The 24,041-nt window shown below is 45.7% G+C and overlaps 1 protein-coding gene across 2 annotated transcripts in view; it reads left to right on the plus strand.

Moving 5' to 3' along the window:
- Positions 1–24,041, plus strand: part of LOC121568448 (striatin-4-like) — a 33,021-nt gene that overhangs the window by 2,162 nt on the left and 6,818 nt on the right. Inside the window, exons 2-16 of one of the 2 annotated variants that reach the window (XM_045220827.1) lie at positions 11,433–11,536; positions 11,647–11,723; positions 12,430–12,508; positions 12,641–12,835; positions 13,077–13,266; positions 13,363–13,519; positions 14,320–14,415; positions 14,789–14,907; positions 18,461–18,636; positions 18,934–18,981; positions 19,114–19,235; positions 19,899–20,066; positions 20,138–20,278; positions 22,380–22,478; positions 22,641–22,727. In XM_045220827.1, the coding sequence (XP_045076762.1) occupies positions 11,433–11,536; positions 11,647–11,723; positions 12,430–12,508; positions 12,641–12,835; positions 13,077–13,266; positions 13,363–13,519; positions 14,320–14,415; positions 14,789–14,907; positions 18,461–18,636; positions 18,934–18,981; positions 19,114–19,235; positions 19,899–20,066; positions 20,138–20,278; positions 22,380–22,478; positions 22,641–22,727 (1,858 nt within the window). The remainder of the gene's footprint in view (positions 1–11,432; positions 11,537–11,646; positions 11,724–12,429; positions 12,509–12,640; positions 12,836–13,076; positions 13,267–13,362; positions 13,520–14,319; positions 14,416–14,788; positions 14,908–18,460; positions 18,637–18,933; positions 18,982–19,113; positions 19,236–19,898; positions 20,067–20,137; positions 20,279–22,379; positions 22,479–22,640; positions 22,728–24,041) is intronic. The other variant, XM_045220828.1, reaches the window with a different exon arrangement.

The following is a 24,041-nucleotide window of genomic DNA, read 5'->3' on the forward strand; positions in this document are numbered from 1 at the left end:
CCATGTGATTGTGTGCGTGTGTGTATGTGACATTGACAGTGTGTGTATGGTATGCCAGTGGTATCTTTTTTAGGGCTGAATCAGGTCGTTAAATGGGAACACTTGTGGCGCTCTGTCTCCTGTGACAGCCAGGCAGGCTGCGGTGGTGCCGGGCCGAGCAGTTGGCTAGGCCAGGTGTAACCTGACGTAGCAGGCGTTTCTTTCTGGTCCTGACGAGAGATACTGATTTTTAGGAGGAGGTTCTCTTCCACGCTGTTCAACCAATCCAGTGGAGTGTCGCTTTGTTAACGTCCAAAAGCGGAAGTCACGTCACAGGCTCTCTTTCTATTTCCCCTGAAAACCGGATGCATCCAGTTGTTTTACGACCCCGCGGAGGGTGGGCCAAGTGTGATGTCCCTAGAGCAGAGCCAGCAGGACAGGCCAGGAGACAGACAGGTGGCACTGCTCTAGGCCCTGTTATTCATCACTTCTCACATGACTTGGGATAGGCCAAAGCTATTGCTTAATCCTATTCAGTCAGGTAAGATCAGTGATTTCTTCAAGAAGGAGAGGATGAGGGATACTACTATAAAACCTGCAGGCCTCTCAGCTCTGTTAGGCTATATCTGTCCCTTAGAACTGTAGAAGGGGTCCAAATCAAGCAAAGTCATTTCTCTACTGAATATCTGAATATACTACTACTGAGTCTATAGAGAAGAGTTTCTGCTCTTGTCCTACTTACTTCATTATGCTAATACAGTTGGTACTGATCAAGGATTTACAGCACTCCTAGTTGGCTAATACATGTCAGATTAGATTTAAACTTTGCGATCACAGTTGCGACAGTTACTACTTGCCATAAATAGAAGGACAGAGTGCTTTGTAGCCATTGACACTCAAGATCAGTGGCACTCCGACTAGTGGTGACCCAGATGACATCACTTCCTGCTGGGGCAGGAAGCTCAGCTGGTAAAGCACGGCGCTTGTAACGCCAAGGTAGTGGGTTCGATCCCCGGGACCACCCATACACAAAAAAAATGAATGCACGCATGACTGTAAGTCGCTTTGGATAAAAGCGTCTGCTAAATGGCTTATTATTATTTTATTATTATTAAGTGGGGCCCGTAGTGCCCTTCTCTCAGCTCTAATGAAAAGCCCAGTGCTCTCATGCATGACACACATATGTACAGTACTGTGCTTCGCTCGCCCACACCCACTTCTGGGCTCTTACTGTACGTTCCTCCCACTGACTCTCTCTCACACTCATACACACACAGACACACACACATGCACCAAGCTGACTTTCTGCAAAACTTAAGTGCTCTCACACACTCACATATGCACACATGCACTTACACAAACACATGCACAAGCATGCACGCTACCCACACACACACACACACTCCAGTTCCCTGTCCCAGAAAAGTCCTCCGCTCTACTTGTTGGCTGATGGGTCTCAGAGGGATGGAGGATGGCAGAGAGGTAAAGGAGAGCTGCCCTTGACCCTGTTCAGAGGCAGGGGTGGGACTGACTGAGGAAATATGTCAGTCAGAACTCCTCAGCAGGCCAACTTCTGAGATGGCCATACAGGGAACATAGGGAGTGCTGCAGTGCTTTTACTTAGAAAGGTAGTTTTTTAGCCTATCTTTGTGCTAAGACTGTTGTTGGTTTATGTGCCAATGTTCAACAAGCATGTTTATAACATAGTTGATGCCCTTTTATTACAGGTCGCAGCTATTTATTTTGCTTCAGGTTTCAACTTAATTTGTCCCAGAGGGCAATTAGTTTTGCAGCAAGGAGCACATGAGATGTTCATACAATGCTAGTGCATCAAATCAAATCAAATCACATTTTATTGGCCACATGCGCCGAATACAACAGGTGCAGACATTACAGTGAAATGCTTACTTACAGCCCTTAACCAACAGTGCATTTATTTTTAATAAAAAAGTAAAATAAAACAACAACATAAAAGTGTTGAGAAAAAAAGAGCAGAAGTAAAATAAAATAACAGTAGGGAGGCTATATATACAGGGGGGTACCGGCTAGTTGAGGTAGTTGAAGTAATATGTACATGTGGGTAGAGTGAAAGTGACTATGCATAAATAATTAACAGAGTAGCAGCAGCGTAAAAAGACGGGGTGGGGTGGGGGGGCAGTGCAAATAGTCTGGGTAGCCATGATTAGCTGTTCAGGAGTCTTATGGCTTGGGGGTAGAAGTTGTTGAGAAGTCTTTTGGACCTAGACTTGGCACTCCGGTACCGCTTGCCGTGCGGTAGAAGAGAGAACAGACAATGACTAGGGTGGCTGGAGTCTTTGACAATTTTGAGGGCATTCCTCTGACACCGCCTGGTATAGAGGTCCTGGATGGCAGGAAGCTTGGCCCCAGTGATGTACTGGGCCGTACGCACTACCCTCTGTAGTGCCTTGCGGTCAGAGGCCAAATAGTTGCCATACCAGGCGGTGATGCAACCAGTCAGGATGCTCTCGATGGTGCAGCTGTAGACATTTTTGAGGATCTGAGGACCCATGCCAAATCGTTTCAGTCTCCTGAGGGGGAATAGGCTTTGTCGTGCCCTCTTCACGACTGTCTTGGTGTGTTTGGACCATGATAGTTCATTGGTGATGTGGACACAAAGGAACTTGAACTTCTCAACCTGTTCCACTACAGCCCCGTCGATGAGAATGGGGGAGTGCTCAGTCCTCTTTTTTTTCCTGTAGTCCACAATCATCTCCTTTGTCTTGGTCACGTTGAGGGAGAGGTTGTTATCCTGGCACCACACGGCCAGGTCTCTGACCTCCCTATAGGCTGTCTCATCGTTGTCGGTGATCAGGCCTACCACTGTTGTGTCGTCGGCAAACTTAATGATGGTGTTGCAGTCGTGCCTGGCCATGCAGTCATGGGTGAACAGGGAGTACAGGAGGGGACTGAGCACGCACCCCTGAGGGGCCACCTTGTTGAGGATCAGTGTGGCAGATGTGTTGTTACCTACCCTTACCACCTGGGGGTGGCCCGTCAGGAAGTCCAGGATCCAGTTGCAGAGGGAGGTGTTTAGTCCCAGGATCCCTAGCTTAGTGATGAGCTTTGAGGGCACTATGGTGTTGAATGCTGAGCTGTAGTCAATGAATAGCATTCTCACGTAGGTGTTCCTCTTGTCCAGGTGGAAAGGGCAGTGTGGAGTGCAATAGAGATTGCATCATCTGTGGATCTGTTGGGGTGGTATGCAAATTTTGTGGGTCTAGGGTTTCTGGGATAATGGTGTTGATGTGAGCCATGACCAGCCTTTCAAAGCACTTCATGGCTACAGACGTCAGTGCTATGGGTTGGTAGTCATTTAGGCAGGTTATCTTAGTGTCCTTGGGCACGGGGACTATGGTGGTCTGCTTGAAACATGTTGGTATTACAGGCTCAGTCAGGGACATGTTGAAAATGTCAGTGAAGACACTTGCCAGTTGGTCAGCACATGCTCGGAGTACACGTCCTGGTAATTCATCTGGCCCTGCGGCCTTGTGAATGTTGACCTGCTTAAAAGTCTTACTTACATCGGCTACGGAGAGCGTGATCACATAGTCATCCGGAACAGCTGGTGCTCTCATGCATGCTTCAGTGTTTTTTGCCTCGAAGCGAGCATAGAAGTGGTTTAGCTCGTCTGGAAGTCTTGTGTCACTGGGCAGCTCGCGGCTGTGCTTCCCTTTGTAGTCTGTAATAGTTTTCAAGCCCTGCCACATCCGACGAGCGTCAGAGCCGGTGTAGTACGATTAAATCTTAGTCCTGTATTGACGCTTTGCCTGTTTGATGGTTCGTCGGAGGGCATAGCGGGATTTCTTATAATTGTCCGGGTTAGAGTCCCGCTCCTTGAAAGCGGCAGCTCTACCCTTTAGCTCAGTGCGGATGTTTCCTGTAATCCATGGCTTCTGGTTGGGGTATGTACGTACGGTCACTGTGGGGACGACATCATCGATGCACTTATTGATGAAGCCAGTGACTGATGTGGTGTACTCCTCAATGCTATCTGAAGAATCCCGGAACATGTTCCAGTCTGTGCTAGCAAAACAGTCCTGTAGCTTAGCATCTGCGTCATCTGACCACTTTTTTATTAACCGAGTCACTGGTGCTTCCTGCTTTAGTTTTTAGGCAGGAATCAGGAGGATAGAGTTATGGTCAGATTTGCCAAATGGAGGGCGAGGGAGAGCTTTGTATGCGTTTCTGTGTGTGGAGTAAAGGTGGTCTAGAGTTTTTTTTCCTCTGGTTGCACATTTACCATGCTGGTAGAAATGAGGTAGAACGGATTTAAGTTTCCCTGCATTAATGTCCCCGGCCACTAGGAGCGCTGCCTCTGGATGAGCGTTTTCCTGTTGACTTATGGCCTTATACAGCTCATTCAGTGCAATCTTAATGCCAGCATTGTTTTGTGGTGGTAAATACAGTGGGGGAAAAAAGTATTTAGTCAGCCACCAATTGTGCAAGTTCTCCCACTTAAAAAGATGAGAGAGGCCTGTAATTTTCATCATAGGTACACGTCAACTATGACAGACAAATTGAGGGAAAAAAATCCAGAAATTCACATTGTAGGATTTTTAATGAATTTATTTGCAAATTAAGGTGGAAAATAAGTATTTGGTCACCTACAAACAAGCAAGATTTCTGGCTCTCACAGACCTGTAACTTCTTCTTTAAGAGGCTCCTCTGTCCTCCACTCGTTACCTGTATTAATGGCACCTGTTTGAACTTGTTTTCAGTATAAAAGACACCTGTCCACAACCTCAAACAGTCACACTCCAAACTCCACTATGGCCAAGACCAAAGAGCTGTCAAAGGACACCAGAAACAAAATTTGTAGACCTGCACCAGGCTGGGAAGACTGAATCTGCAATAGGTAAGCAGCTTGGTTTGAAGAAATCAACTGTGGGAGCAATTATTAGGAAATGGAAGACATACAAGACCACTGATAATCTCCCTCGATCTGGGGCTCCACACAAGATCTCACCCCGTGGAGTCAAAATGATCACAAGAACGGTGAGCAAAAATCCCAGAACCACACGGGCGGACCTAGTGAATGACCTGCAGAGAGCTGGGACCAAAGTAACAAAGCCTACCATCAGTAACACACTACGCCGCCAGGGACTCAAATCCTGCAGTGCCAGACGTGTCCCCCTGCTTAAGCCAGTACATGTCCAGGCCCGTCTGAAGTTTCCTAGAGTGCATTTGGATGATCCAGAAGAGGATTGGGAGAATGTCATATGGTCAGATGAAACCAAAATAAAACTTTTTGGTAAAAACTCAACTCGTCGTGGTTGGAGGACAAAGAATGCTGAGTTGCATCCAAAGAACACCATACCTACTGTGAAGCATGGGGGTGGAAACATCATGCTTTGGGGCTGTTTTTCTGCAAAGGGACCAGGACGACTGATCCGTGTAAAGGAAAGAATGAATGGGGCCATGTATTGTGAGATTTTGAGTGAAAACCTCCTTCCATCAGCAAGGGCATTGAAGATGAAACGTGGCTGGGTCTTTCAGCATGACAATGATCCCAAACACACCGCCCGGGCAACGAAGGAGTGGCTTTGTAAGAAGCATTTCAAGGTCCTGGAGTGGCCTAGCCAGTCTCCAGATCTCAACCCCATAGAAAATCTTTGGAGGGAGTTGAAAGTCTGTGTTGCCCAGCGACAGCCCCAAAACATCACTGCTCTAGAGGAGATCTGCATGGAGGAATGGGCCAAAATACCAGCAACAGTGTGTGAAAACCTTGTGAAGACTTACAGAAAACGTTTGACCTGTGTCATTGCCAACAAAGGGTATATAACAAAGTATTGAGAAACTTTTGTTATTGACCAAATACTTACTTTCCACCATAATTTGCAAATAAATTCATAAAAAATCCTGCAATGTGATTTTCTGGAATTTATTTCTCATTTTGTCTGTCATAGTTGACGTGTACCTATGATGAAAATTACAGGCCTCTCTCATCTTTTTAAGTGGGAGAACTTGCACAATTGGTGGCTGACTAAATACTTTTTTCCCCCACTGTAGACAGCTATGAAAAATATAGATGAAATCTCTCTTGGTAAATAGTGTGGTCTACAGCTTATCATAAGATACTTTACCTCAGGTGAGCAAAACCTAGAGACTTCCTTAGTATTTGATTTTGTGCACCAGCTGTTGTTTACAAATATACACAGACCGCCACCCCTTGTCTTACCGGAGTCAGCTGTTCTATCCTGCCGATGTAGCGTATAGCCCGCTAGCTGTATGTTGTCCATGTCGTCGTTCAGCCACGACTCGGTGAAACATAAGATATTACAATTTTTAATGTCCCGTTGGTAGGATAACCGTAATCTTAGGTCATCCAATTTATTCTCAAATGATTGAAGATTGGCTAATAGGATTGATGGGAGAGGCAGTTTACTCGCTCGCCGTCGGATCCTTACAAGGCACCCCGACCTACGTCCACGATATCTCTGTCTCTTCCTCATGCGATTGACGGGGATTTGGGCCTTGTCGGGTGTCTGTAGGATATCCTTCGCGGCCGCCTCGTTGAAGAAAAAATCTTCGTCCAATACGAGGTGAGTAATCGCTGTCCTGATATCCAGAAGCTCTTTTTGGTTATAAGAGACGATGGCAGAAACATTATGTACAAAATAAATTACAAATAACGCGGAAAAACACACATAATAGTACAATTGGTTAGAGGGCTGTAAAAAGGCAGCCATCTTCTCCGGCGCCATTCTCTCAATTATGGGTTGGCAGCCATCAATATAAATATAACAATACAAATGATCAACATTAGCAGCAGCAATAGTATAAAGTAAGGCCTACATAGAAGGTAAGTGAAGTGCGCTGTGCACATTCTCAAAAACATCACTTCAACATCATCAAAATATGCTGATAAAAAATGCTGACTACATTAGCTTCATCATCCCATGTAATGACAATAAAACTAGTTAATACAGACTAACCTACCTACCTCCTCTTCCCTGTATTCAAACGGCCAATGGTCGTAGGGGTAAAGGGTAAAGGAGTGCTTTTACCTGTTTTAATCTTTACAGTGGGGAATCTACACCGGGAGGGTAGGACATGGAACTCCTGGTGTAGGGGGTGGGCACAGTCAGACAGGATGGATTCTGCCTTCCTCACCACTTGTCTGTTGTACAGGTCAGACAGACTACTCCTGTGATTTTACTGCTCACTTTCACTATTCTAGGTAGTGCATTTTTTGCTTTGATACCAAGGTTACCATACCAACAGATGAAAGAAAATGGTAGGACTCAACGTACGCTTTATAAAAGAGAGTCTTCAAGGTCCTGTCGACCTGGAACTTTGCCCGTTTCCTGACACAAAAAAAGGTGTTGCTGGCCCTTCTTACACAACATGTCAGTGTTACACTCAAAGCTACATTTATCATCAATCATGGTCCCAAGTTACATATAATTGGCTACAGTGTCTACCACCTGGCCCTTAATGATAGTGTTCTGAGGGTTAGGGGGTTGACACCTGAAGTCAATACAAATATCTTTGGTTTTTGTCACATTCAGTTGTAAGAAAGCACTGTGGCACCAATGTACAAAATCCTTAACAACAGGACCTTGGCTAGTTTGATCGGCATGAAGCAGACTGACTATTACTGAGTCATCCGCAAACTTTAGGATGTGTTGGTTCTTGTACTGGCTGCGACAGTCATCAGTGTACAGGATATAGAGGATTGGCCAGTACACAACCCTGGGGTGAGCCTGTTGGTGATGACAGCTTCCATGACAGGCACCCATTCACCCTCACCTTCTGGGTTCTGTTAGTAAAAAAAGTCAAGGATTCAGCCCACTACATTAGAGTCTACACCAAAATTATTAGTGAGTTTGTTCATAGACCCTGCGAGATACTTGAACATCTCATTCCAAAACCATGAGCATCAATATGGGAAGGCTTTCCACTAGATGTTGAAACATTGCTCCGGGGACCTGCTTCCATTCAGCCACAAGAGCATTAGTGAGTTCGGGCACTGATGTTGGGCGATGATTAGGCCTGGCTCGCAGTTGGCGTTCCAATTCATCCCAAAGGTGTTCAATGGGGTTGAGGTCAGGGCTCTGTGCAGGCCAGTCAAGTTCTTCCAGACCGATCTCGACAAACCATTTCTGTATGGACCTCGCTTTGTGCATGGGGGCATTGTCATGCTGAAACAGGAAATTGTTGCCACAACGTTGGAAGCACAGAATCGTCTAGAATGTCATTGTATGCTGTAGCGTTAAGATTTCCCTTCACTGGACCTAAGGCGCCTAGCCCGAACCATGAAAAACAGCCCCAGATCATTATTCATCCTCCACCAAACTTTATAGTTGGCACTTTGCATTTGGGCAGGTAGCGTTCTCCTGGCATCCGCCAAACCCAGATTCATCCGTTAGACTGCCAGATGGTGAAGCGTAATTCACTCCAGTTCTACTGCCAATGTTTGTCTATGGAGGTTGAATGGCTGTGTGCTCGATTTTATACACCTGTCAGCAACGGGTGTGGCTAAAATAGCCGAATCCACTCATTTGAAGGGGTGTCCACATACTTTTGTATATACAGTGAGGGAAAAAAGTATTTGATCCCCTGCTGATTTTGTACGTTTGCCCACTGACAAAGAAATGATCAGTCTATAATTTTAATGGTAGGTTTATTTGAACAGTGAGAGACAGAATAACAACAACAAAATCCAGAAAAACGCATGTCAAAAATGTTATAAATGTATTTGCATTTTAATGAGGGAAATAAGTATTTGACCCCCTCTCAATCAGAAAGATTTCTGGCTCCCAGGTGTCTTTTATACAGGTAACGAGCTGAGATTTAGGAGCACACTCTTAAAGGGAGTGCTCCTAATCTCAGCTTGTTACCTGTATAAAAGACACCTGTCCACAGAAGTAATCAATCAATCAGATTCCAAACTCTCCACCATGGCCAAGACCAAAGAGCTCTCCAAGGATGTCAGGGACAAGATTGTAGACCTACACAAGGCTGGAATGGGCTACAAGACCATCGCCAAGCAGCTTGGTGAGAAGGTGACAACAGTTGGTGCGATTATTTGCAAATGGAAGAAACACAAAAGACCTGTCAATCTCCCTCGGCCTGGGGCTCCATGCAAGATCTCACCTTGTGGTGTTGCAATGATAATGAGAACGGTGAGGAATCAGCCCAGAACTACACAGGAGGATATTGTCAATGATGTCAAGGCAGCTGGGACCATAGTCACAAGAAAACAATTGGTAACACACTACGCCGTGAAGGACTGAAATCCTGCAGCGCCCGCAAGGTCCCCCTGCTCAAGAAAGCACATATGCAGGCCCGTCTGAAGTTTGCCAATGAACATCTGAATGATTCAGAGGAGCACTGGGTGAAAGTGTTGTGGTCAGATAAGACCAAAATCGAGCTCTTTGGCATCAACTCAACTCGCCGTGTTTGGAGGAGGAGGAATGCTGCCTATGACCCCAAGAACACCATCCCCACCGTCAAACATGGAGGTGGAAACATTATGCTTTGGGGGTGTTTTTCTTCTAAGGGGACAGGACAACTTCATCGCATCAACGGGACGATGGACGGGGCCATGTACCGTCAAATCTTAGGTGAGAACCTCCTTCCCTCAGCCAGGGCATTGAAAATGGGTCGTGGATTTGTATTCCAGCATGACAATGACCCAAAACACACGGCCAAGGCAACAAAGGAGTGGCTCAAGAAGAAGCACATTAAGGTCCTGGAGTGACCTAGCCAGTCTCCAGACCTTAATCCCATAGAAAATCTGTGGAGGGAGCTGAAGGTTCGAGTTGCCAAACGTCATCCTCGAAACCTTAATGACTTGAAGAAGATCTGCAAAGAGGAGTGGGACAAAATCCCTCCTGAGATGTGTGCAAACCTGGTGGCCAACTACAAGAAACGTCTGACCTCTGTGATTGCTAACAAGGGTTTTGCCACCAAGTACTAAGTCATGTTTTGCAGAGGGGTCAAATACTTATTTCCCTAATTTAAAATGCAAATCAATTTATAACATGTGTTTTTATGGATTTTTTTGTTGTTATTCTGTCTCTCACTGTTCAAATAAACCTACCATAAAAATTATAGACTGATCATGTCTTTGTCAGTGGGCAAACGTACAAAATCAGCAGGGGATCAAATACTTTTTTCCCTCCCTCAGTGTATATGCTTGAACATTTCATGTTGTGTGGTGAACATCTTTACTCCTTCTGTCACCTATATTGGCCACACTTCCAGACTCAGGATCTGCTCCAATACTTTTGAAATGCATCTTTCCTCCCTTTCACGAGGTCATTGCTAATCAGTATGCGATTGGATGGCCAGGGTGAAGTTCAATTCCTACCTTATTTCTGTCCGCAGTCCAGCTCTTCCAGGAAGGAAGGAAGGAAAGGTGCATGTCTGAAGTGTTTGAATGGGGCCCTGGATTGGACAAAGTCCTGTTGTTCAGACAGGGACACTCCAAAGAAGTATGTGTAAAGAAGACGTGTGTGTGTACAGATAGTTAGAAAAATGCATTAGGAATGACAGGTCACAGCTCGTCCCTCTGTCAGGGAAGGAACAGAACCCTGTGAGAACCCCACCCACATAACGACGAGGTAGATGCATTCCACAATGCCCCCTCTCTGTCTCTCCCAGTGCTCTGCTCTCTTGGCTGCACCCAACACAGTGCATCTACCTTATAGCTACCTTCACTACCTGGCTTGGCTGCTCCCCTGCTACCTCAGACAGACACATCCCTGAGCATGGTGCACCTCAGGGTCTATTTTAGTACCTGGAGTCTGTAGGCATGACTGTAGCTGCTGCTAAACCAGATAGACAGTTCTAGCTGAAACACACAGGGGATGCTGTGTTCTCAAAATAGCCAGTGTAACAGATATAGCGTGTCCCAGTAATCAAAGTGATGCGCCATCAGCAGAGGTCGTTTTTGCAGTAGCACTGTAACATTATTTTGTTTGCATGAGTACGGTTTGTGTATCCCAGCTTGCTGGCGTCTTGTAGACCTCATCTACACCGCATTTTTAGACTGCTCTACTTTTCTGGGGCTCTGTGTGTTAGCGAGTGTGTGTTTTGCTTTCTCGGAAGAGCAATTGGACCACGCATGCAACACACACACACGCACTCTTCTCCTCACGATGGTTTCCCCTCCAGATGTCTGGGTAGGGTTTCCTGGTCAGGAGAAGTTCTAAATACAGAACGCTGCTCCGTCCACAACCCACTACTTAGCCACTGACGTCGGTTGTGAAACCAAACAAACAGTATTTCTGCACTGTAAATTGTATTTGTTTAGATGGTCCAAACAAACTTCACTCAAGATAACTGGGAAATGGTATACTCAATTCAGTTGTGATGATTGGTATTCAATGTAATGTTATGTGTGGTGTTTGTCTGTGCATATCCTTGACCTGTGCGTGTGCGTGTGTGTGTGTGTGTGTGTGTGTGTGTGTGTGTGTGGGCAGGCTCAGGTGACGTTCCTGCAGGGTGAGCGGAAGGGGCAGGAGAACATGAAGCAGGACCTGGTCAGGCGGATCAAGATGTTGGAGTACGCCCTTAAACAGGAGAGGTCAGACGCGTGCACACAGACACATGCACACTCCCACTCACTCTGTAGGGCTTGGGTAACACTGCCATCTTGTGGTTCTTTATTTTGTGGTTCTTTCGCTCTCTCTGCAGGTCCAAACACCAGAAGCTGAAGACAGGCAGTGACCAGAGCCCAGGGGAGAAGAAACCAGAAACAGAGGTAGAACAAGGTATGCAGGCTCTATGTAGACTCTATGTATGCTCTAGGCCAGGGGTGTCAAACTCATTTTGCCCCGGGGGCCGCATTCAGTCTTCAACGATGTCCGGAGGGTGGCACTGAAAATGGTTTATATTTCCTCGACGTCCAAATTTGCAAAAAATAGTCCTCTAGCCATAGTTTTTGATGCTCCCTGACTTCAGTGATCATTAGCGAGCTGGACACGGTCAAGAAACTGTATGAATGTAGGTCCATTATCATTTCTACACAGTTTTAGTAATTTTAAAGTATATTGAGTTCGCCCCCCCCACCCCCCAAAAAAACAAAAACATTATAAGATATTTTTTACTCAAACTACCAGTGGGCCGGATTGGACCCTCTCGGATCCGGCACACGGGCCGTATGTTTGACATCCCTGCTCTAGGCTATCAGAAGACGTTAACATTTTCCATGTAAAACTATCGCGGCATCCCTCTATGTCAGCTCACTATATTTGATACCAGACTTGGGCTTTTCACTGTGGAGAATGTCTGGATGGTCTAATGATTGCATCAGTGATTGGTTCACTGTGTAGCCTAGATCTAATGCATTCTAAAGCAGAACTAGTAACTTCCCCATGCTTCTGTTTCCACATCTGTCCCAGTTAGCTGTGTGAGGGGGTGCTTGCTTCTGTTACATTAGAGCTTCCTCCTCTAATTGACTCTTCCTCTACCCCGCAGTGCCTAATGGGCCAGCAGAGTCCGAATCTGAGCCAGCCAATCAGATGTCCTGGAAGGAGGGCCGTCAGCTACTGCGCAAGTAAGGCTTCCTCCCCATAGCGAGAGCAGCACTGTCCTCAATACTTTTAATGAACTGTTGAGTCTGAATGAAGAGGCTAATCGTGTGTGTCCATGGTTTGCGTGTGTGTGTGCGCTGTGTGTGTGTGTGTAGGTACCTGGAGGAGGTGGGTTACTCGGACACCATCCTGGACATGCGTTCGAAGCGTGTACGCTCCCTGCTGGGTCGTACCAGCCCCGAGGCTAACGGGACCCCGGCCAGCAGCGAGCAGCAGCCCCCCCCAGACCCCGAGCCCCTGGCAGGGGGGGAGTCACTCCTCATCAGACAGATAGAGGAGCAGATCAAGAGGTGAGACCCCCATACACATACCCCTGTCCTCGGTGTAGGGTGCTGTGGACAGTGATGAATCAAAGCTTGTCTCCATAGTAGTCGCTGTGAAGTTGATCAGTAGTATGTCTGTGGTGGTGTATTGCATATTTTTGTAAAATTTCTATAACTGTCAGTAATGTGCTGTCAGTATTGTTGTTGGAGTTGTATGTTGCCTCGGATATGTGTGTGTGGGTTGTCTCTGATGTGTGTGTGTCGGTAGGAACGCGGTGGGGAAGGATGGTTCTAAGGAGCGTCTGGGCGGCTCGGTGCTGGATAAGATCCCCTTTCTACACGGCTGCGAGGATGATGATGAGGATGACAGTGATGAGGAAGATGACTTCCAGGGCATGGGCACGGACTGTATAGACGGGCAGCGCAACAAGAACAAGAAGCCCCGCGTTAAGGTCCGAGTACGTCAACACGGCAAAATTTGTGTGTGTTAGATTATACCCCTGTGTGTGTGTTTATTTGTGTGTATTAAAGCCCTTCTCTCTCTGTGTGTGTAGATGGGGACTGAGCCCATGACCACAGATTTGGACCCTGATGATGAGGAGGATGAAGATGACTCAGAGGATGCCCTGAGCGAGTTTGACTTCCTGGGATCAGGGGAGGAGGGGGAGGGGGCGGGGGAGGCCCGGGTCTCAGGGGACGGCCGGGAGTTAGGTACGCCATCGTCGTAGCAACCGCCTCAACCACACCTGTCTGTCTCTCCGTCTGTCTTCTCTTTCTATCTGTCTGTCTATCCCTTTCTCCCTTCATCCCTATCCGTCTCTCTCTTTCTAGGGAGTTATATGTTCTGTACTCTCACCTCTACTGCCAATAAACCATTGTCTATGGTGAACCAGTGTCTGTGTGTCTCACTATCACATTTGTTGTTTGGATGTGTGCCTTTGTCATCCACGTGTGTCTCTATCTGGAGCAATGTGTTCTGTTAGCATAAAGCATGCTATTTGGTGTCTGTCTACTTTATCTCTTTATCCACCTCTTGGCCTGTCTCTCAGTCCGTGTCTGTTTGTGGGTTTGTGGGTTTGTCTCTTTCTATTTCTCTGTTCGCTCATCATCTCTCCTTCTGTATGCATGGCCATGTGTTATTTCGTCCTTTACTTCTCTCTTTCTCCTTCTATGTCTCTCTCACACTCTGTCTCTCACGCTCTCTGTCTCTCACGCTCTCTGTCTCTCACGCTCTCTGTCTCTCACGCTCTCTGTCTCTCACGCTCTCTGTCTCTCACGCTCTCTGTCTCTCACGCTCTCTGTCTCTCTCTCTCTCTCTCTCTCTCTCTCTTTGTCTCTCTCTCTCTCTCTTTGTCTCTCTCTGTCTCTCTCTCTCTCTATCTGTCTCTCTCTCTCTCTCTATCTGTCTCTCTCTGACTCTCTCTCTGTCTCTCTCTCTCTCTCTCTCTCTCTCTCTCTCCCCCTCTGCATGACTGTGTGTGTTTGTGTCTCTCTCCTCTGGCCTGGTTCAGAGAACCGCAGGAACAAGTTACAGGGCATGATGTCGGACTTCCCCCCCAAACCCTCCCCGCCCCCCTCTGTGTCGGGACAGTCTCGCTCCGGGGAAGGTAAGACAACACCCGCCCCCAAAAACTCTCCCCCTCTCCCTGTCTGGTTGTGCCAAATGTTCTACAATGTTCTGTATTATGTCATGTTTCATGTGCTGCGTGGGACCCCAGGAAAAGTAGCTGCTGCTTTTGCAACAGCTAATGGGGATCCTAAAAAAATACAAAATACCAAAGTAGCTCAATTGCTTCTCTCGCTCTCGTCTAAAGGGATACTGCTCTGAAGAGGTCATTGTTTTAGTATTAGAAAAGGGGAAGGGATGTGTTTTTGATAAGATTGTGGGTTAATGTGGTAGTGGGTTTAGTATTGATAAGATTGTGGGTTAATGTGGTAGTGGGTTTAGTATTGAGAGCTGTTCTTCCTCCGCTCCTTAAGGTGGCGCTCTGGGCTTTTCCTCTGACGTCTTCATCCTGGATGCCGTCGGGGGCGGAGACATGAACCTGGGAGAGCTGGCTGACCTCACCGTCGCCAATGACAACGACCTCACCGTGGATGTGAGTACTTGAACACACGCACACACACACACACGTACAACAGAGACGTACAGTACCAGTCAAAAGTTTGTATACACCTACTCATTCCAGGGTTTTTCTCTATTTTTACTATTTTCTACATTGTAGAATAATAGTGAAGACATCAAAACTATGAAAAAACACATATGGAATCATGTAGTAACCCAAAAAGTGTTAAACAAAATATATTTTATATTTGAGATTCTTCAAATAGCCACCCTTTGCCTTGATGACAGCTTTGAACAATCTTGCATTGTCTCAACCAGCTTCATGAGGTAGTCACCTGGAATGCATTTCAATTAACAGGTCTGCCAGTTAATTTCTGGAATTTCTTTCCTTCTTAATGCGTTTGAGCCAATCAGTTGTGTTGTGACAAGATAGGGTTGGTATACAGAAGATAGCCATATTTGGTAAAATACCATATTATGGCAAGAACAGCTCAAATAAGCAAAGAGAAAACAGTCCATTACTTTAAGACATGAAAGTCAGTCAATCCGGAAAATTTAAAGAACTTTGAAAGTTTCTTCAAGTGCAGTCGCAAAAACCATCAAGCGCTATGATGAAACTGGCTCTCATGAGGACCGCCACAGGAAAGGAAGACCCAGAGTTACCTCTGCTGCAGAGGATAAGTTCATTAGAGTTACCAGCCTCAGAAATCGGCAATTAACTGCATCTCAGATTGCGGCCCAAAAAAAATAAATAATGCTACAGTGTTCAAGTAACAGACACATCTCAACATCAACTGTTCAGAGGAGACTGCGTGAAACAGGCCTTCGTGGTCGAATTGCTGCAAAGAAACCACCACTAAAGGACACCAATAAGTAGAAGAGACTTGCTTGGGCCAAGAAACACGAGCAATGTAAATCTGTCCTTTGGTCTGATGAGTCCAAATGTGAGATTTTTGGTTCCAACCGCCGTGTCTTTGTGAGACGCAGAGTAGGTGAACGGATGATCTCCGCATGTGTGGTTCCCACCGTGAAGCATGGAGGAGGGGGTGTGATGGTGTGGGGGTGCTTTGCTGGTGACACTGTCAGTGATTTATTTAGAATTCAAGGCACAGCATTCTGCAGCGATACGCCATCCCATCTGATTTGAGCTTAGTGGGACTATCATTTGTTTTTCAACAGGACAATGACCCAACACACCTCCAGGCTGTGTAAGGGCTATTTGACCAAGAAAGAGAGTGATGGAGTGCTGCATCAGATGACCTGCCCTCCACAATCCCCCGACCTCAACCCAACTGAGATGGTTTGGGATGAGTTGGACCGCAGAGTGAAGGAAAAGCAGCCAACAAGTGCTCAGCATATGTGGGAACTCCTTCAAGACTGTTGGAAAAGCATTCCAGGTGACTACCTCATGAAGCTGGTTGAGAGAATTCCAAGAGTGCCTTGATGACAGCTTCGCACAAAGGGTGGCTACTTTGAAGAATCTCAAATATAAAATATATTTTGATTTGTTTAACACTTTTTTGGTTTCTACGAATACACGCGTGTTATTTCATAGTGTTGATGTCTTCACTATTAATCTACAATGTGGAAAATAGTAAAAACAAAGAAAAACCCTTGAATGAGTAGGTGTGTCCAAACCTTTGACAGGTACTGTACGTGCTCGCACACACACACACACACCAGTGTTTCCTCTTTAAAGCAAATTTCCTGCAATTCTACACATTTTGCCATGGCTTAGGCTGTGTTCTTGCTATCTCAAACATTAAAACAAAATCAATGGCAAATGACATTTGGGGAATTTTATATATTCTCCCTCACTGTCTAGTTTTTATTTTGGTAGTTGTTCGTTTTTAAAGATGATTTTATAAATACATAGCTCCATTATCTTTTTTACGTACTTTATACAGTGGGGGAAAAAAGTATTTAGTCAGCCACCAATTGTGCAAGTTCTCCCACTTAAAAAGATTAGAGAGGCCTGTAATTTTCATCATAGGTACACGTCAACTATGACAGACAAATTGAGCATTTTTTTTCCAGAAAATCACATTATGGTGGAAAATGCAAGCAAGATTTCTGGCTCTCACAGACCTGTAACTTCTTCTTTAAAAGGCTCCTCTGTCCTCCACTCGTTACCTGTATTAATGGCACCTGTTTGAACTTGTTATCAGTATAAAAGACACCTGTCCACAACCTCAAACAGTCACACTCCAAACTCCACTATGGCCAAGACCAAAGAGCTGTCAAAGGACACCAGAAACAAAATTGTAGACCTGCACCAGGCTGGGAAGACTGAATCTGCAATAGGTAAGCAGCTTGGTTTGAAGAAATCAACTGTGGGAGCAATTATTAGGAAATGGAAGACATACAAGGCCACTGATAATCTCCCTCGATCTGGGGCTCCACGCAAGATCTCACCCCGTGGGGTCAAAATGATCACAAGAACGGTGAGCAAAAATCCCAGAACCACACGGAGGGACCTAGTGAATGACCTGCAGAGAGCTGGGACCAAAGTAACAAAGCCTACCATCAGTAACACACTACGCCGCCAGGGACACAAATCCTGCAGTGCCAGACGTGTCCCCCTGCTTAAGCCAGTACATGTCCAGGCCCGTCTGAAGTTTGCTAGAGTGCATTTGGATTATCCAGAAGAGGATTGGGAGAATGTCAGATGAAACCAAAATAGAACCTTTTGGTAAAAACTCAACTCGTCATGTTTGGAGGACAAAGAATGCTGAGTTGCATCCAAAGAACACCATACCTACTGTGAAGCATGGGGGTGGAAACATCATGCTTTGGGGCTGTTTTTCTGCAAAGGGACCAGGACGACTGATCCGTGTAAAGGAAAGAATGAATGGGGCCATGTATCGTGAGATTTTGAGTGAAAACCTCCTTCCATCAGCAAGGGCATTGAAGATGAAACGTGGCTGGGTCTTTCAGCATGACAAAGATCCCAAACACACCGCCCGGGCAACGAAGGAGTGGCTTCGTAAGAAGCATTTCAAGGTCCTGGAGTGGCCTAGCCAGTCTCCAGATCTCAACCCCATAGAAAATCTTTGGAGGGAGTTGAAAGTCCGTGTTGCCCAGCGACAGCCCCAAAACATCACTGCTCTAGAGGAGATCTGCATGGAGGAATGGGCCAAAATACCAGCAACAGTGTGTGAAAACCTTGTGAAGACTTACAGAAAACGTTTGACCTGTGTCATTGCCAACAAAGGGTATATAACAAAGTATTGAGCAACTTTTGTTATTGACCAAATACTTATTTTCCACCATAATTTGCAAATAAATTCATTAAAAATCCTACAATGTGATTTTCTGTGAAAAAAAATCTAATTTTGTCTGTCATAGTTGAAAATTACAGGCCTCTCATCTTTTTAAGTGGGAGAACTTGCACAATTGGTGGCTGACTAAATACTTTTTTCCCCCACTGTATCTGGTTTTAGTCGCTTAAGTTTACACTGAAAACATTTTAACCATCCCCCCACCACATTTTTAATTTTTTATTTGGCGGCAACAATTTAGCAGTGGCGGCCCAATGCTGCTAAATGAATACCATCACCAACACTCTGACCCCTGTGTGCGTGTAGCTGCAGGATAACCGGGAGGAGTTCAAGAAGACGTGGAACCCTCGTTTCACGCTGCGTAGCCATTTTGATGCCATCAGAGCGTTGACATTCCACCCCAGCCAGGCTGTTCTACTCACAGCCTCCGAGGACGGAACCCTGAAGCTGTGGAACCTCAACAAGGCGATACACTCCAAGAAGTAAGAGCCTAAGGAATAGCAGGAACATAACACACGAATATCAGGGCCTGTTTGTAAAAAGTGTATCATCAAAATGGAATGCTTATCTAGGATCAGGTCCCTCCTGTCCATGTAATCTTATTCAGTGTGATTTAAAGGGCAAAACTGATCCCAGATTAGCACTCACTCCTACTCTGAGATGCTTTATGAATACAGGCCCAGGAGTGGGAAAGAAACTGAATGAGGTCTGGTAGTGTGCTATAACACTGTGCTGTAATGTGTAAATGTTTAAATCGTTTTTGGTCTTTGCCTCCACAGAAATGCAGCGCTGGACGTTGAGCCCATCTACACCTTCAGAGCCCACAGGTGAGCTCAGAGCGCACGCGCACACACGCACGCAAACACACACATACACACATTTGTTGCAACTATCACGTGTTTTGGTGTGTTTCTGGTTTAATAGCTAATCTTTGAGTAATTTTGTGTGTGTGTGTACAGTGGTGCAGTTCTGTCTCTGGCCATGGGAGAGGACGGCGACTCGTGCTACAGCGGGGGTCTGGACGGAACCGTGCGCTGCTGGAAGATCCCAGACCTCAACGTGGATCCCTACGACAACTACGGTCAGTCCCTGACCCCTGTCTGACCCCTCTGTTACCTTTCACCTCCAGTCAACCAGTCAGGACTAGCCAGGTTTATCCCCAGCTAACGTATTCAGCTCTGAGTCAGTGGATTACACATTATCATCAATCATCACTATCATCTCCATGAAAACAGAATGACTGACATTAGGGCTGTGACGGTCATGGAATTTTTTGGACCTCCACACAGTTCTTTGGAAGAGGTGTAATTTCCTCCATATCAAAGGGATAGTTCGAGATTTTGGCAATGAAGTCATTTATCTACATACTTCCCCAGAGTTGGATTAACAGTAACAGCTAGCATGCTAACTGTTCCTGTAGACATCCAGTCATTGCGCTAATGCTAGTTAGCAATAGCTCGTGAATCTACCTCTTACTTCCTTCATACTGGACGCAAAGACATAAAAATGGTATCCATGATGGTATTCAGTTGTAGCTAGTGATATTCATAAAAGTTATTGTTTTAAAAAAAATACCCCCCCCAAAAGAAAATCGGGGACCGCGGACCCCAGTTTGAAAACACCTGACCTAGGCAACCGAAGACTCGTTTGCTACAACACCTTGCTTGTTTCAGCAAGGAGCAATAAAGTTTCATCACGTTGTAGAATCCATTTGTGTGTGTGTGTGTGTCTCTTTGTTGTGTAGACCCGGGCATAGAGAGCAGTGTGTTGTCGGGTCATGAGGACTCAGTGTGGGGTCTGACGTACTCTGTCCCCCACCATCGCCTGGCCTCCTGCTCTGCAGACGGGACCGTTCGCATCTGGGACCCCCAGAACTCTGCCCCCTGTCTCTCCGTCTTCAACAAGGAGAAAGGTGAGTGTGTGTGTGTGTGTGTGTGTGTGTGTGTGAGTGATATCTTAACTCTCTCCTCCCCCCTCCCTCAGAGCACGGAACACCAACCTCAGTGGCCTTTGTGAACTCTGACCCCGACCAGGCGGTGGTGTCATTTGACGGCGGCGAGACGCTGCTCTATGACCTCAACACAGAGCAGAGCATCATGGTCCTGGAGACCGGGACTAAGGACGGTGAGTCCTAGGGCATGTTCTAATAATGTCCGAATGCTTCCTGTGCCCTGGCTGGTCTAGCGGTAATGGCGCAGCCTCTGGCACATATGTGTACAGTGTTGGCTAGGGGTGTAATGGTTCACCAAACCCACAGTTCGGTACCTATTGCGGTTTTAGGGTCACGGTTCAGTTTTGGTACAACGAGAACATTTTAATGCCATTCACAATGTTTAGCATTCACAATGTTTCTTGGCATTGTCTGTTGAGACAGGATTGTTATGTTGGGCCTCTCAAGTTTCCACACAGATGCTGCGTTTGTAACCATGTGGGAGGTGGGAATTTACCAGTTGTGAGTTCGTAAATACCAGTTAGAGGCATTAATGTGATTTGGACTCGTTGAAGAACGCTGATTGGCTAATGACCAACAAACTGCGTCAACTATAGACTAAAAGTACAGCTATCATGCTTTAAAAAAATGTATAGAGTAAAAAAAAAAATATCTTGATTTTTATAAATCTTGTTTTGTTGTTGCATTGAACTGCTGAAAATGCTGTTATAGAGGCCGTTTCCTTAGTAGGTGATGTCAGAGGTCACCATGTGGGAGAAGTGGGTGCTCAGAATGATAGATGAGTTTCCCACTAGTAATTACCAGTTGGAGGGCCATTTAAGTGGTTTTTTCCCAGTCATATGTGGTAAATTCCCTCTTCCCATATGGTTACGAACGCACCATGACAACGCACTTGTGACTCTCATAAAGGGGGCGTGTCTGTAGCACAGTACATCTCCAATCCGGGGTAATGTGATGGGCTGTCACTTTTAAGGAAGCACAACACCGGGTCCATTGGCCAATTCATTGAAAACTTTGTCTTTGGCTTGCTTATACAGAGCGGGTACTAGCTGTTTGCTGAAATGAGTGTAAGAGGGAAGTTCGTGACGTTGCTCGAGCACTTTCACGAGGTGCTGAAACACCCTATTCTCAACCACTGAGAATGGGCTCATATCCGCGGCTATAAACCAAAGACTGTAAAAAAAATATGAACATAGCCTACCTATCACTCTTGTAATTTCTTTGGCCCAGTCAGAATCTGCTGCCAAGGGCAGAGGGGAGACAATGTTGTGTTGTTGATTCTTTGCGTTTCCGTCTTGCTCCGGTATACTGGGGTGATGTCGGCGTAAATGTGTCAACATATTTGAGTTGTTGGCAGCTGCATAGGCTATTCTCGTTGCACGTAGCGGCATACTGTTAACTTTTTTATCCACAACTCTCTGTCCATCACCGTTGTAATCTACTGGGAGTCTCCTCACAAAATGACAGTTTTAAAATGTGCCAATTTTGATTACCACCGTGCACGTACGCTCTAGACTGGGCCAAAGAAATCCCGGAGTCGCCTCTTCACTGTTGACGTTGAGACCGGTGTTTTGCGGGTACTATTTAATGAAGCTGCCAGTTTGCGCTGTTCTGTGAAGGGAGTAGTACACAGCGTTGTACGAGATCTTCAGTTTCTTGGCAATTTCTCGCATGGAATAGCCTTCATTTCTCAGAACAAGAATAGACTGACGAGGTTCAGAAGAAAGTTATTTGTTTCTGGCCATTTTGAGCCTGTAATTGAACCCACAATTGCTGATGCTCCAGATAATCAACTAGTCTCAAGAAGGCCAGTTTTATTGCTTCTTTAATCAGCACAACAGTTTTCAGCGGTGCTAACATAATTGCAAAAGTGTTTTCTAATGATCAATTAGCCTTTTAAAATGATAAACTTGGATTAGCAAACACAACGTGCCATTGGAACACAGGACTGATGGTTGCTGATAATGGGCCTCTGTATGCCTATGTAGATATTCCATAAAAAATCTGCCGTTTCCAGCTACAATAGCCATTTACAACATTAACAATGTCTACACTGTATTTCGGACCAATTTAATGTTATTTTAATGGACCAAAAAATTGCTTTTCTTTCGAAAACAAGGCAAGTTCTATGTGACCCCAAACTTTTGAACGGTAGTGTATATATTGAAATAATTCATCATTCTGTGCCCCTTCCTTGAGAGAAGCCAGGAGGATCTCCCTCAATACTGATCTGTGTGTGTTTGTGAGCTGATCTGTGTGTGTCGCCCCCTGCAGGCAGTGAGCTGATTAATTGTGTGGTCAGCCACCCCTCTGAGCCCATCTCCATCACCGCACACGAGAATCGCACTATCCGCTATCTCGACAACAAGACAGGTCAGCCCCTCTCCACTGCTAAGTCCTATCTTTATGTAACTACGCCAGAATTAGGCCTCGTGCTTGATCTGTTTTATCTGGGTCGAACTAGCCCATAGCGCCATAACTTGCTTTTATCATTAAATTAAATTAAATGGAATGCCCATCTGTGTGTGTTACCAGGTAAAGTGATCCACTCCATGGTGGCACACCTGGATGCAGTCACCTGTCTGACCACGGACCCCAAAGGCACTTACCTCATCTCTGGCAGTGAGTACCCTGTCTTGTATTGGAACTCTAACCCAGTGTTTCTTAATCCTGGTCCTGGGGACCAAAAGGGCTGCAATTGTTCTTGTTTTTGCACTAGCACTACACACCTGATTCCACTAATCAAAGGTTTGATGATGAGTTGATTAGTCGTGGAATCAGGTGTGTAGTGTTAGGGTAAAAACAACAACAATTGCAGCCCATTTGGGTCCCCAGGAGCAGGAAACACTGTTTCTAAACACATAACATTGATCCAAGATGGCGCCGGAGGAGATAGCTGCCGTTTTCCGGCCCTCTAACCAATTGTACTATTATGTGTGTTTTTTCGCGTTATTTGTAATTTATTTTGTACATGATGTTTCTGCCACCGTCTCTTATGACCAAAAAGAGCTTCTGGATATCAGGACAGCGATTACTCACCTCGTAATGGACGAATACGTTTTTTTCAACGAGTCGGACGCAAAGGATATTCTATAGACACCCGACAAGGCCCAAATCCCCGTCATTCGCATGAAAAAGAGACGGAGATATCATGGACGTAGGCCTTGTAAGGATCCGACGGCGAGCGAGTAAACTGCCTCTTCCATCAATCCTATTAGCCAATGTTCAATCGTTTGAAAATAAATTGGACGACCTAAGCTCAAGGTTATCCTACCAACGGAATATTAAAAACTGTAATATCTTATGTTTCACCGAGTCGTGGCTGAACGACGACATGGATAACATACAGCTGGCGGGATTTACGCTACATTGGCAGGATAGAATGGCTGACTCTTGTAAGACAAGGGGTGGCGGTCTATGTATATTTGTAAACAACAGCTGGCGCATAAAATCTAATACTAAGGAAGTCTCGAAGTAGAGTATCTCATGATAAGCTGCAGACCACACTATTAACCAAGAGAGTTTTCGTCTATATTTTTCGTAGCTGTCTATTTACCACCACAAACCGATGCTGGCACTAAGATTGCACTCAATGAGCTATATAAGGCCATAAGCAAACATGAAAACGCTCATCCAGAGGCAGCGCTCCTAGTGGCCGGGGACTTTAATGCAGGGAAACTTAAATCCGTTCTACTTGATTTCTACCAGCATGTTAAATGTGCAACCAGAGGTAAAAAAAACTCTAGACCACCTTTACTCCACATACAGAGACGCGTGCAAAGCTCTCCCTCGCCCTCCATTTGGCAAATCTGACCATAACTCTATCCTTCTGATTCCTGCTTATAAGCAAAAACTAAAGCAGGAAGCACCAGTGACTCGGTTAATAAGGAAGTGGTCAGATGATGCAGATGCTAAGCTACAGGACTGTTTTGCTAG

This window comes from Coregonus clupeaformis, chromosome 6 (genome assembly GCF_020615455.1).
Source record: "Coregonus clupeaformis isolate EN_2021a chromosome 6, ASM2061545v1, whole genome shotgun sequence".
Classification (NCBI taxonomy): domain Eukaryota; kingdom Metazoa; phylum Chordata; class Actinopteri; order Salmoniformes; family Salmonidae; genus Coregonus; species Coregonus clupeaformis.